The 13,430-nt window shown below is 38.0% G+C and overlaps 1 protein-coding gene across 1 annotated transcript; it reads right to left on the bottom strand.

Moving 5' to 3' along the window:
- Window positions 1-10,852: 10,852 nt before the first annotated feature.
- LOC126605817 (FCS-Like Zinc finger 6-like) lies at window positions 10,853-12,188 on the bottom strand. Its single transcript, XM_050273267.1, has 2 exons — window positions 11,706-12,188; window positions 10,853-11,255 (listed from the first exon to the last, which is right to left on the bottom strand). The coding sequence occupies exons 1-2, from the start codon at window positions 12,107-12,109 to the stop codon at window positions 11,087-11,089; spliced, it is 573 nt and encodes a 190-aa protein (XP_050129224.1). The 5' UTR covers window positions 12,110-12,188; the 3' UTR covers window positions 10,853-11,086.
- Between the last annotated feature and the right edge of the window lie 1,242 nt (window positions 12,189-13,430).

The raw sequence follows: 13,430 nt of genomic DNA, 5'->3' as shown, positions 1-13,430 counted from the left end.
TGTGAAGCTTTTGAGAATTTGTAGTTGTCCTCCATTGATGAAGCTTTTGTTGGTGAAGCTTTGGAGTTGAAGCTTTGTTGGGTACCACGAATTGATTTTGCTTCACAATATCTTGATCAAGATAGTGTGAAGCTTTTGAGAATTTGTAGTTGTCCTCCATTGATGAAGCTTTGTTGAATTTCCTTTTTTTTTTTCTTTTTTTTTTGGGAAACTAGAAATTTGAAAATGTTGGAGAGACAACATATACAAATTTTGCTTCCACACTGTTGAGTAAGAGATTGTGATGCATGCCACACCTTGTAGTAGTCAAAGGTTTGGATGAACCATATAAATTGAATTTGCTTCAAACAGTCTTGAATTTGCTTTAAAGGTTTGAGAATTGTAGTTGCCCTCCATTGATGAAGCTTTTGTTGGCACCATAAATTGGTTTTGCTTCACACTGTCTTGATCAAGAGTGTGTGAAGCTTTTGAGAATTGTAGTGTTTGCATTGTTATAGAGAGGAAATGTCTGAAGCAGATGCAAGAGGGCTGAATAGCTTGATCTTCATATGCCATGCACTGAAGTTGTTGTTGGCTTGCAATAAGACTTTGTTGGTGACTATAACTCTTGTTGGGCATAAGTGCTCCCCTAGTTGAGTTGTCAAGCTTGAGGGTTTTTTATTATTTGTGAATGCTAGGAGTTCACATGTACAAGTTGTACCACTCGTCTTCTGGTAGGTGGAATGAATGATGAGTTGCTTTCATCATTTGGTTGGTGGTACGAAGGTGAGTTCCTTTATCACCTTTCATCACATTTCATCACCTAGTTGGTGGCATGAGGATGAGTTCCTTCTTCACTTGGTTGGTGGCATGAATGGCATGTTGCCAAATGATATTAGAGTACAGGTTGTACATTTCATCACCTGGTTGGTGGCATGAAGATGAGTTCCTTCTTCACCTGGTTAGTGGCATGAGTGGCAAGTTGCCAAATGATATTAGAGTACTGGTTGTACATTTCATCGCCTGGTTGGTGGCATGAAAGAGAGTACGGGTTGTACATTTCATCACCTGGTTTGTGGCATGAAGATGAGTTCATTTTTCACCTGGTTGGTGGCATAAGTGGCAAGTTGCCAAATGATATTAGAGTACGAGTTGTACATTTCATCACCTGGTTGGTGGCATGAAGGAGAGTACGGGTTGTACATTTCATCACCTGGTTGGTGGCATGAAGGAGAGTACGGGTTGTACATTTCATCACCTTGTTTGTGGCATGAAGATGAGTACGGGTTGTACATTTCATCACCTGGTTGGTGGCATGAAGATGAGTTTCTTCTTCACATTTCATCACATGTTGGTGAGAATAAGGGCAAGGTGTCGAGGCACATTGTAGTAAGTGTCGAAGATACAAAGTATGTTGAACCTTTTCGAAGCACAGTTGGCTTATGTATGGATGTGTTGGAATGTATGATGTTTATATATGAATGTGTTGGAATGTATGATGTTTATGTATGAATGTGTTGGAATGTATAATGTTTATGTTGATTGATATGAGTGATGCTTATGAATGTTTTGCTATGCATGAAGGGATCCATGTTTTTGATATGTGAACCATGTTCGTTGTAACACTTAGTATCACATACTTGAATGGAAAAATAAGAGTTTAACATATGGGATTTCTAAATGACTAGCATGCATATACAATTCAAAATTTATATACATGAGCAACGGAAGCAATTTATCAAATAAAATCAAAGCTATAGTCATGCAAATCCCCTTCAAGGTTCATAGGTTTATATATAATGCATCTAAACATTTTAGTAAAGAACAAAGTGAAAGTTTAGTCTTATACCTCTTGATCTAGACTTGAGACCAAGGATGGACCACCTCCAAGCCCTTTGTTCCTTGAAGTCCTTGAGCCTAGCCTCCCTCCTTGCCTCCTCCACTTTGTTAGTAAGAGTGCTCCAAGGTTCTCCTTTAGTCTCCAAAGGAGAAGACCTCTAAAGATCCTCACCCACTAGTGTAGTGAGAAGGATGAAGGAATAACCAAAATGGTGAAAAATGTGTTAGTAAAAACACCCCTAAGGTGGCCGGCCTTTGTAGTGTTAGAGAGCTATTTTTTCTTTTGCCTCTTTGTTGTTTTAACACTTCAAAAACCCTATTGAACAATATCTCTATAAAGTTCCTTATATAGACAAAAAGAAACCTAGTCAACCACTTGACTAAATATCTCTCCCTTTCCACTTAAAGTGGCCGGCCTCTTGTGTTGGATTTGGGCTTTGGGCTTTTATATATTTCAAGTCATCCAATGCTTGAATAAAAGCCCAATGGGTTTAGGCCCAATGGGCCCAATTAAACCCTAACGTTTCTTTAAGCCCAAAACGATCTTTATCGCTTTTATGATTTCTTTAGACTTTCTAAATTAATCACAACACTTAATTAATCCAATTAATTATTTCCATCATCCATTAGTTACTCACTACAATAGTGTATTGGTGAACAATCTTTTAGGTTCTAATTAGCAAGGCAGTGAGGTGATTGGTACCAATCCAATTGATTATATTTAATCCAATCACTTAGTGAATTAAAACATACTTTTAATTCACCTTCTTCTTTGACGACTACATTTAATCATTTAGAAGAACTCACAAGCCATGAGTGACATCTAACCATATATCATGGCTACCCAAGCTAATGTAGAAGTTTGTTCGGAGAACCTATTCAGTTGGAATTACAATGTAATTCGATCCTTCTCTAAAACAATACTCTCAATCACATTACTAGGGTATGGATATATTATGTCAAACCCCTAATGTGATTATTCCTTCTTAAATGATTCAAGTGAGTCGTATAGGAACGCTTTCCTTTAGTACGCTCGATACTTCAGCCGAAGATTCCCGAATCATATCTTAGAGTATTCTTCCTCTCTAATCGAGGATTAGAGATTCCTTGTTGCGCATTCACTTGCCTTCATGACTAAGTGGCTTAACCCCAATTATGCCGCGGACATCCGCGAATGGGGTGACTTTGACATAATCAAAGATTAAGTACTTAGCCACAAGACAACGACGATGCCTCAGGTCAAATGACTACTTACATTATTCCAACCATTAGAGTTACTTGCTTGACATGTGAGTAGACCTCCATGCAAGTACTCTCGTTCGATTGTGTTCAGTGAACTCATTCTCTTAATGAGCACCTACATACTTGTCTTAGTGTCACAACAAGAATGGGATGAGACTTTCCATCATTCCATTTGAAGCAGACACAGTATGTACCGGTCTAAGCATTGTCAGTTTCCCTCAGACAATCCAATGACTAGGAACCTTTTGGACATAATGGTTATTTGAAGAAGGTCTCTGTAGTCTAACATCATTAGATTACTTCTTCAATCGATCCATTATCCATGGATACACTATTTAGGACATATATCGTTTATTGAGATAGTCCTAATTCGTGTCTTTGCCATTTGATGTATAAGAGTCATCCATACATCAATTCATTTGTCCTGAAAGGTTTCTTCCAAAGATTGACTTTCAGGGCATATTTCCAACAATACTTTGTGTCAAAGTACGCATGTTGAAGCTCTGAGTTGGAGTATAAGGGTAGGTCAGCGTAGACCAAGTATTCCAGTGCTAGGAACGCAAAAGACTCAGAAGAAGTTGTCTGAATTCCCTCTTCTTTAAATATTTTCCGAATGGCTTGTGTGACAAAAGATCTCAAGCGGTTGAGAGTCAAAACATTTGTAATGTGTATGCCTTCTTATAATAGCATTTCCTTCAGTACCTAGTCCTTCACTTTGAAAGAGTAAGGCTTAGCCCCATAGTCATAATAGTCGACAGTACGTTCGCCCCTGGTTGTCTTGATACGAACTTTTATCCCTCTTGTTGTAATGGGCTTACTGAGAGTAAAAATCTTTCCTTTTACCAAGAGACAGATACGTTTGGTGACTTAGCGAGTAGCTAAATGAGGCAAGAGATTATGCAATGGGTGTCTAAATGGCCAATATCTCCTCACTTGGTAGAACTTGACTTCCACTTCCCATTTGTTGATATGGGTTAACCATATGGGGGTTCCTTTGGTATGTCCTTGCTTCGGCGGAGGCGTGGTTGTAAGCATGTGCCATCACCTCAGAGTAAGTCTTCCAAGTGTTGGCATTGATCATGTACTTGAAGAAACAATCACGTAGGCCTGCCGTGAAGGCCTTGAGGGCGGTCTTATCATCTGCCTCAGCGCAACGAGAATACTCATGGCTGAAGCGACCGGCATACTCTCGTAGTGACTCATCCGACTTCTGGCGAATAGTGTACAAGTCATCTGCACAATGCAAGTGATCGGTCTGGAAGATGTGTTGAGAGAAAAACAGTTTCCTCAATTCCTCAAATGAGTCTACTGTCTCAGGTGGAAGGTGGAAGATGGCAATACCAGTTTAGACCTCCGCCAGAGAAGGTGGAGGGGAAGAGAAGACATTGCTCTTCGTCGGTGTGCATCTGATATGCCATGGTAGACTCAAAGAGGTTAAGGTGTTCAATTGGGTCCTCCCTTCCAGTTTAGAGTTGTAAACCAAGCTTTTGTTTTGTCTTCGCTTGAAGGGGGTGTCGAGGATCCTCATTGTGAGTGGGCTAGGCCTGGGTTAGTTCCAGTCAGGTATCTCAGCCTGACGTTCGGCCTTTAACTTGTTTACTTCTTCAAGGAGCTGTAGGACAAGGGGGTCCTGAGTGGAGTCATGTACCACTGGAATTTTCTTTCGTAAATCTCCATCGCCTCTTGGAAGTAGGAAAGTTTGAGCAAGGGCGTGTGGTTTTTTCTTGGACTCGCTGTACTGACTTCTAGGGCGAGTCTGTCGTAATACCTCAGAGTCCCATGTACCTTCATGTTCCTCTGTGACCTGTTGTTCCTTCCTTAGATTGGCAACTGGCCTGGGTCGTGGGAGGGGACCGAGTCTTTTAGAAACCTTTGGGTTATTGATCTTTAAAGCATATGTGGAGGGGATTCTCTCGACGTTCTTTAGGAAGTCTCGGCAGTCACGATAAACGGCTTTCGATCCTTCCAACCCTTCTACAAAGAGGTGTCTTCCTCCACTTCTCCTGCTTCGGGTCGAAGCATCTGGGTTGAGAGAAGTCTCATGTTGATCAATGTTTTGATGATTAGCTTGCTCCTCATCAGGGATACCCATGTCAAAGGGAGGTGACCCTCTGTGTTGGGGGGTACCCAGATGATGGTTGATGTCCACAGGGGCAACGAGCTCGCATGTTTGAGTACGCCTTGAAGGAAAATTTTGTGAAAACATGTTCATTTGAGCAACATCTATTAGCATGCAATTAACAATTAAAGGCGGAATCATGCTTGCATGCACTCAAAAACAAAACATTACCCATGAAATTCAAAGCCTAGTAGATTGGTGAACCAATACTCAACTCAAAAACAAAGTGAGTTGAAATTTATACCTTTGTAGATTCCTCTTTGCATAAGCAAAGGCTAATCACCCAAAGAGAGGGCCTTCATTCCTTGCTTCTTAAATCTATGGATTTGGATGGAAGAATAGGTTTCTCCAAGTTCCCAAAATAGAAAACCTCTAAGTATCTTCACCAAGGTTAGATTGGAGAAGAAATGAGTGACCTTGGAGGAGTAGTATTGCTAGCTAATCCCTCCAAGGGGGCCGGCCTCTTTAGAGAGAAAGGGAGAGACATGTTCTCTCCAATTTTCTCCAAAAGAAACCCTTAATGAATTTAGGCTATAAAGTCCTTTATATAGTCCCTTCAAATAAGTGACCTAAAGAACCAAAAAGCCATTCTCTCTAACATGGCCGGCCATAAGGGTTTTATTGGGCTTTTGGGCCTTTGTGAATTAAGTTTTCATACAACTTAAGTCAATGGGCTTGACGTTCGAAGTCCATTGGGCCTTGAGGCCCAAAACTAACCCTTGGTCTTTTAACGAACTTTATTCGTTTGATTAATTAACATATTAATTAATCCTTGCCATAAATTATTAAATAATTAAACCATTTAATTATTCTTACTCATCTCCATTGTTTCTTCAATCTCCACCTTACACGGTGTACGATCCATTAGGTTCCTTTTAGCGAGGCAGTGGGCGATTAAAACCATTTCAAATCGATTGTGAATTGAAACTTACTTTCAATTCTCCCTTTAGTGATTATACACGTTTAGGGCTTCCACAAACCATGAGTGACACCTAGCAGCATATCATGGTTACCCAAGCTAATCAGAAGAGGTGGAGAACCTATTCAGTTTAGGATTACAAATGCAATACGGTCTTTCTCTAATACAATACTCTTGACCACATTGTTTGGTTTGATAGTTTATTCATGTCTACTATCCAATGTGATTCGTGTGCTTATATGATTACCTTGAATGTGATTTGGAACGCCTTCCTAAATCTCATTCATACTCTGATCAGAGATTTTCAATCATATCATAGAGTATTCTCCCTTAAACGATTTGAAGGTTAGAGATCCCTTGTTGCGCATTCACTTGCCTCCATGGCTAAGTGGCTTAACCCCAACGATGCCGTGGACACCCGCGGATGGGGTGACTTTGACATAATCAAAGATCAAGAACTTAACCACAAGACAACTGTGATGCCTCAGGTTAAAGGACTACTTTGCATTATCCCAACCATGAGTTCTCATGTGACATGAATATGAGAACTCTTCGTTGATCGTGTTCAGTGAACTCATTCTCTATTGAGCACCTACGTACTTGTCTTGATGTCACACACACCAATGACTCGAGACTAGTCACTCTCCCTGAGAGAAGACACAACACGTATTGATCTTAACGGACTGTCAATGTCTAATTGGCAATCCTATGATCAGGAACGTTTAAGATGTGTCTACGAAAGAATGGTCTCATGAATCTAACTTCTTTAGATTGCATTCTCCCAATCACATATTCCTTGGACTTATCGTTTAAGCATATAACATTTATATGAGACGGCTTAAACAATAACCTTTGCCCTTTATATTTAAACTACGTTAGTTTAACTTGTGAAATGTCCGTAAAGTATCATCATATGATTGGTTTTAGGGCACATTTCCAACACGCCTAGTTTCGTGGAGCGTCTCAAAGAGATTCTCATACTGCTCCTAGAGGACCTCATTCTTCATTGCTATCTTGTTGTTCTGAGCATCGACTTTAGCTTGAAGAGCAACCCTTTTTCGTTCATTCTTTCGTTGCTTCACACTAGGTGCAAGAGGGGTGTCCTTCGCTCCCCATGTTGGAGAGGTGCCTAGTCAAAAGAGAGTGTACGAATGGTGGAAACCAACATAACAAAGCTGAAGAGAGTGGGAATAAGTGTCGTTCCCACAGACGGCGCCAAATGTTGATGCACAAAATCAGTGAAGACTTTGGTACAACAGAAAGTGTTAAGTTTGTGACCTTCGCTAGATTGCTCCGGTCATTAGTGTGGATAAGTATGTATATGGATAGAGACAGGGAAGCAAACACAAGATGTATGTGGTTCACCCAAATTGGCTACGTCCATGGAGTAGAGGAGTTCTCATTAATTGTGAAGGGTTTACACAAGTACATAGGTTCAAGCTCTCATTTAGTGAGTACAAGTGAATGATTTAGTACCAATGACATTCGAAAATATTGTGAGAGAATGATCTCTATTTATAAAATAGAGTTTCTAGTTTCATTCTGACATTGACACGTGTCGTGTTGTGATTGGCTTCTGATGTTGACACGTGTTGCACTATGATTGACTTCTGAAGTCGACACGTGCTGCGCTGTGATTGGCCTCCTGGTTGGAGGGAAACTCTTCTGGGTCCTTGACGTAATAACGTTGACCGGTGCTCAGTAGTTTCGGGATTGGTCAAGTATGGTACAAACAACTACCACATTAATCAACACTGCATCAAAATTTCAGTGATAACAATTGAGCCGTTTAGAGGTAAACTCTCATCATATTGCATATGGATGAGTATCTGTTATATATATATATGTTGAAAAATTTGCAAAATCCAAGGAAATAAAGAAAAAAGATTCTTTATATATCACAATCATAATTTAATTAACTAGTTTTTCTTAATTATTAGTTTATTAAATAATGAACTAAATTTTAAAATATGATTAATTCAAATGATGTGGCTGTCCACATCAAATGTCACCTAAGACGGTATGAAAATATAATACAAAAACATGATATAAATAGTATTACTCGAATCATATGATATTTGGATCTCGGTGCTAAGATCTAGATTTAACCTGAAACTTGAGTCCATCATGTTAGATTTACTAGGAATTTAATTGCCAATGAATGTACTAATGATTCTCAAGATTCCCCCTCAGGCCCTTACCCACATCCAATCATAACTTTACACATAAATTAATACAGTTTATAAACAATATTTCACACGGCACATCCTGAGTTTGATTATTGATTTTGATGAATTGCACAATGATGGTCAAGGAGACTGAAATGTAAGTTATGTCAACCCTGAAAGAATGGATTACCATGATGACGTGACGAGACCGTCAACTAATCCCTCTTAAAAAAAAAAAAAAAAAAAAAAAAAAAAAAAAAAACTGTTTATAAACATATAATTGAGATTGAAGTAGATCAGCATTTGAGAGCACCAAGTGGTGGGGAGTGGTCCCAGGTGTGACAAAAAGGATGGGAACTTTGTGTGAATGTCGAGGTCCCACACCAACATACCAACCCCATATTAATCAACATATCACTCCCAATGCATCTCTTTCCATTTTGTTTACGAGACGTCCATTCTAAGCTGACGATGCCACGGATTCCCAACTCTTTATTCTATTATTTCATAAATTAAATGATGTATATGTGTGTTAATTTCTGGTTCATTTATTCTATCGCTCTGAAATTGTCATTTGATCTCATTTTATTTTATGAAACTAAATTTGTTTCAGTTTATCATCTGATTTGTTAAAGTTGATCTATTTTACTCCATTTGTGTTTACAATGGTAGAGATTTGATAGTTCCAGATGTTTAAAGTGGTCTAAAAATTTCATTCCTTGTCAACAATGGCTCATCTCTACCAACATAATATAAAATGTCTAGACTGCCCTTTCATTTAACGTCCATGAGACATAATTGACAAAAATAAGGTGAAATGACTCGATTTTGGTAGTTTTAGAGGATAAAGCATGACAAATTCAGTTATTGAAAGTAAAGTGCTAAAAAATAATTTCAAGACTAAATCAATAAATAAGACTTATTTCCTCCAACTATTAAAAAAAAAAGAAAGAAGAAAAAAAAAATTAAGAAAGTGAGACTTGGTAAAACACAAAGATGACCGCCACTGGTAGTCTATTTGTTTTTGTCTTGTTTCTTTAGGAAAATACAAGCACCTGTCGCTAGATTTTGCAAGTACCAAATGGCAATAGGTTAATATGCATTGAAAGCCTTTGGCACAATTGAAAGAAAAAGTGCTAACCAAGTGACCTTTTCCACTTTCTTTAGGCCTACTCGCTTAGTTTTCTAACCACATAAAGTTTCATATTAAATATATACATGGACAGGACATTTGCAAAATATTGAAAGTTTTGGTTAAATTTACTTTCAAACGAATTATTAGACCTTAAAAACGAACAATTCTCACAATTGTAGATTCGTATAATTCGATAAAGACATTTATACTTTTATTAAAGTGTGAACATTCTCAAAAAAATGACGTCTGCAGACTTAAAGTTTGTTGACTGTCCATTGTATGTGTATATGCAAGATTTCAAAAGACGTTAGACGCTAATTGAGCAACAGATTGGAGCCTAATACCTAGGCGGCTAGAGGAGGGCTTAGGCGGACTAGGCGGGGGATTAGGCAGCTTTAAATAGATTTATTTAGTATCGTTTAAAGAAGTGTGTATCTATACTTCAAAACTACATAATTTCATTGAGATACATAAACTGCAAAATAGGATAACATATAGATTATAAAGTATTAGGACATAATGACAACATGAGGCACAAAACATATAATGTGTGTTCATCTAAGCATTTAACAAGTCACTTACAATTTATTGAAAAAGCAAAATGTAAAATAAAAGTTATCAATTTTCTGTCTATATGAGAGTCGCATCTTAAGCAGGTGTCTAGACAGGTCTGGGCAAGCTAGGCAGCCGACTAAGCAGATCTAGGTGTCATTTCTTAATTTTCAAACGCCTAAGGATTAATCTATGCGGTGATCAACCGTCTAGCGCCTAGACAAGGTCTAGGTAGTGCTAAGTGGGAATTTTTAGAACAATGTGTGTGTATGCAAATGTATATAGAGAAGCCTAGAAGGTCTAAACATTCACAAAAAAGTCTTTTGCAACGCATTAATATGGGTAATAATTGAGGTGGGGGAGAGGAAAGGATGGGTCCTTGGCTTCGACATTAGAAAGCAATCCTACAACCCAATTGCAGAAAATATAAAAACCGGAATTCAAGGAAAACCTACCAATTAGAGTAAAAATCTTATAATAGTGCTCAACTTTACCAAATTAACTTGTTGCATATACTTAAATGCTATGACAACCGTGCATATGCACCAGAGTACAGTATACCTTGATCGTCGGTTTTGCGACTATTAGATCATTTGTCCCACATCCAGCCTTCCATTGCTTTGGTAGAATTCGGTATATTCCATCCATTCATTCATCATAAGAACTTGTCATTGTGGCTGTGGTGCTAGCTACCCTTGTCCAGTGTTCACTAGTTGCCTCTACGTGGTGACTTTTGCTTGCTTACAGAGTAGGAAATAATGTTGAATTATTAGTGTTTCATTTTTATTGATAGCCTTTTTTAGGCCGAATTCGGAATACAACATTGGAAAGAAATATATCACTCGTAAAACCAAATATAATGTAGAAAGCTTATTAAAAGGCTCACAAGTGAGAGAATCTAAGAAAATTGCAATATTATAAAGCTTTGGCCAAAGTCCAGTTGCATGATCCGTAAAACAAATGCACCCACAGACCTTTTTTACAATTAATTTTACATAACCATACATACATCAGCTAGCAGCCTAGAAGCAACACAAACCTGCGGTAGTACTATTATGTAAACAACGTCCATGGGGGCACGCAATTGAGGAAAATGATGGATTATCTTCATCCCTTCGGCTTGCTTTGTTTGATCAGGCAGCCGCCACAGTCTGACCCTTGCCGGAGGAGGCCTTGGAGGTGGATCGTGACGCCGCATGGCGGTCCTCTATCTTTGAGGACGCAGCTTTACACTTCTCTTTTCTCTCATCCTGCTTCATCTGTTGCTCTCTACATTCTAGACTACAAAACGCTGTGTCTCCCCTGCACAAAATTTTCAAGTCAACTATCAGAAATTGAATAATGAACTAGTGTATGTAATATTCCTTGTTTTTAACGTTGGAAATCTCTAACTCTGTACCTAGTATACTCTTGCCTATTATTCTACCCACCCGCACCACGGGGCTTTCAAAATCCAATTATCCTCATCATTTAATAAAACCCCAACAATAAAATTGGTGTTGTTCTAACATCTCCAAAAAATATTAGTCCATGATATTTTTTTCGGATGTCAATAATAGTTTCCTGATATACTTTCTATGACTGGAAATCTGACAGTACCCCCTTGAAATCCCAAAAGAAAACAAAAAGGAAGAGACTGAAAATCCAAAAATCAAAGAAAAACAGAAGAATAATGGAAAGAAAATATGACAAATAATATTAAACTAAACTAATATTATAAGATGGAATTTTAGCTAGGATTAATATTATTACCTATACATATAGATGTCACGGCCTGAAGCGAGCTGGCGCTTGCAGAGGCCACATGTGCGAAGGAAGTGAGCGGTCTCCACAACATCATGAGATGGGGAATTCCTCCTTGTGTGGTTGTTTCTGGGTGATAACATGGCCAAGAAACGGTGCTCTTCATGGTACCCTAAGTTGTTCATGTTCATCTTTTCAATATCATAATAATTATTATTATTAATCACAGGAGCAGGTCCTTGTGCGTCCACCACCGTCGCTGCAACTGCAACTGCATGCACATCGTTCATGGCGGCGGGGTTTTGGAGTTCATCAGTCGGTTCCTGGCCTTCCACGTCGCTCATATCAACGGTAATCCCAGTCATGCTTGTTGTTCTCCTGATTGGAGGGCGTGGGCGCTTCCCTAACAGCATTTCTTAAATGATGTAATTTTCTTCCGAATGTTTCTTCAGCTCAGAGAGAGAGAGAGAGAGAGAGGAAGGGGGGAAGGAAGATAAATGAGATGGGAAAAGCGTGAGAGTGAATCTGGGCCGTTGATGGACACCACTGAGTACAAAAACTCCACGTTAGCATAACTAATGCGCCATCTCTTTCTCTTTTGTTTTTGTCTCTTACTTTATGGTGTTTTTTTTTTAAATTTTTTTTTTATCGCAAATCATCATTCTTCCTTTTCTTTTTTTTTTTTGTTTTTGGTAACTATCATCATTCTTCTTTATCAACTCATCTGTTCGGTTTTTTATATTTCAAACCCATTAATTTTTTTATTTATCTATTATCTCACTTATCATTAATTTTGTTGCTTTATGTTATAATGCTTGTGCGACGCATATGTTAAACACACATAGGCAAACTAAACAAAAAGGGAAGGAGTTAATCAAATAATAGCCAAAGAAAATAAAACAGAGTGCGAGAGCCCGGGTGAATGGGGAAATCTGGGTGGTTGATTGATTAGTCTAGTGGTTTGGTGGGAGGTGATGGTGGGGTGGTGGGGCAAGGAAGAGAGCAGAGAGATGTAGGGTGCGCGAGGAAAGGGGACATTTGGGGATGGTGGTGGATTCTGGTAGAGAGAGTGAACCTGACTGCTTCTGTGGGTGGGTGCTATAGCCTGTGGTGGTGGGGGAAATCGTAAAGGGCGGCTGGACGGTGCCGTAGAGTCAGAGGTGGGCGGGTTTAATTTTTAATTCAGTTTTACATTTTATTATGGAAAAATTAGTATTCGGTCTTGAATTATTAATGTTTATTTTCTCTAATTACTAATGTTCATTGACTGATACTTTATCAATTTTTAGATTTTGATCGAAATCACAGCATTAATGTATGAAAAAATTTACATGTCCGTTATATAATGTTTTTAAATAAAAATTATTAATTATTTGAGGGTTTTAATACTCACACCCTTATTAAACTCCTAATTAATTTTCAATTAAAAAACATTTCCAAAATAAATATAAAAAAATTAGAATAAGTTCATATCCATTAATTTTTCTAAAATAATTTTCAATTTTTTAATCTTAAATGTACCCATTCATATAATTTTTCAATTTTTTTCTAATCTTAAATGTACCCATTCTTACATATACCACTTTGTTATGTAAAACATACAATATTTTAATATAAATGTAACCATTTTTTATATAAAATCCATGGAACTTTTTTCTAATCCATTTTTAAGCTTATATGGGTACATTCTATTTCATTGATTTGAGAATGTATCCATGTCAGATATAATAGAAG

This window comes from Malus sylvestris, chromosome 15, assembly GCF_916048215.2.
Source record: "Malus sylvestris chromosome 15, drMalSylv7.2, whole genome shotgun sequence".
Lineage (NCBI taxonomy): Eukaryota > Viridiplantae > Streptophyta > Magnoliopsida > Rosales > Rosaceae > Malus > Malus sylvestris.
Note: the sequence above shows the minus strand (reverse complement) of the source record. Positions and strands in the feature narration are given on the sequence as shown.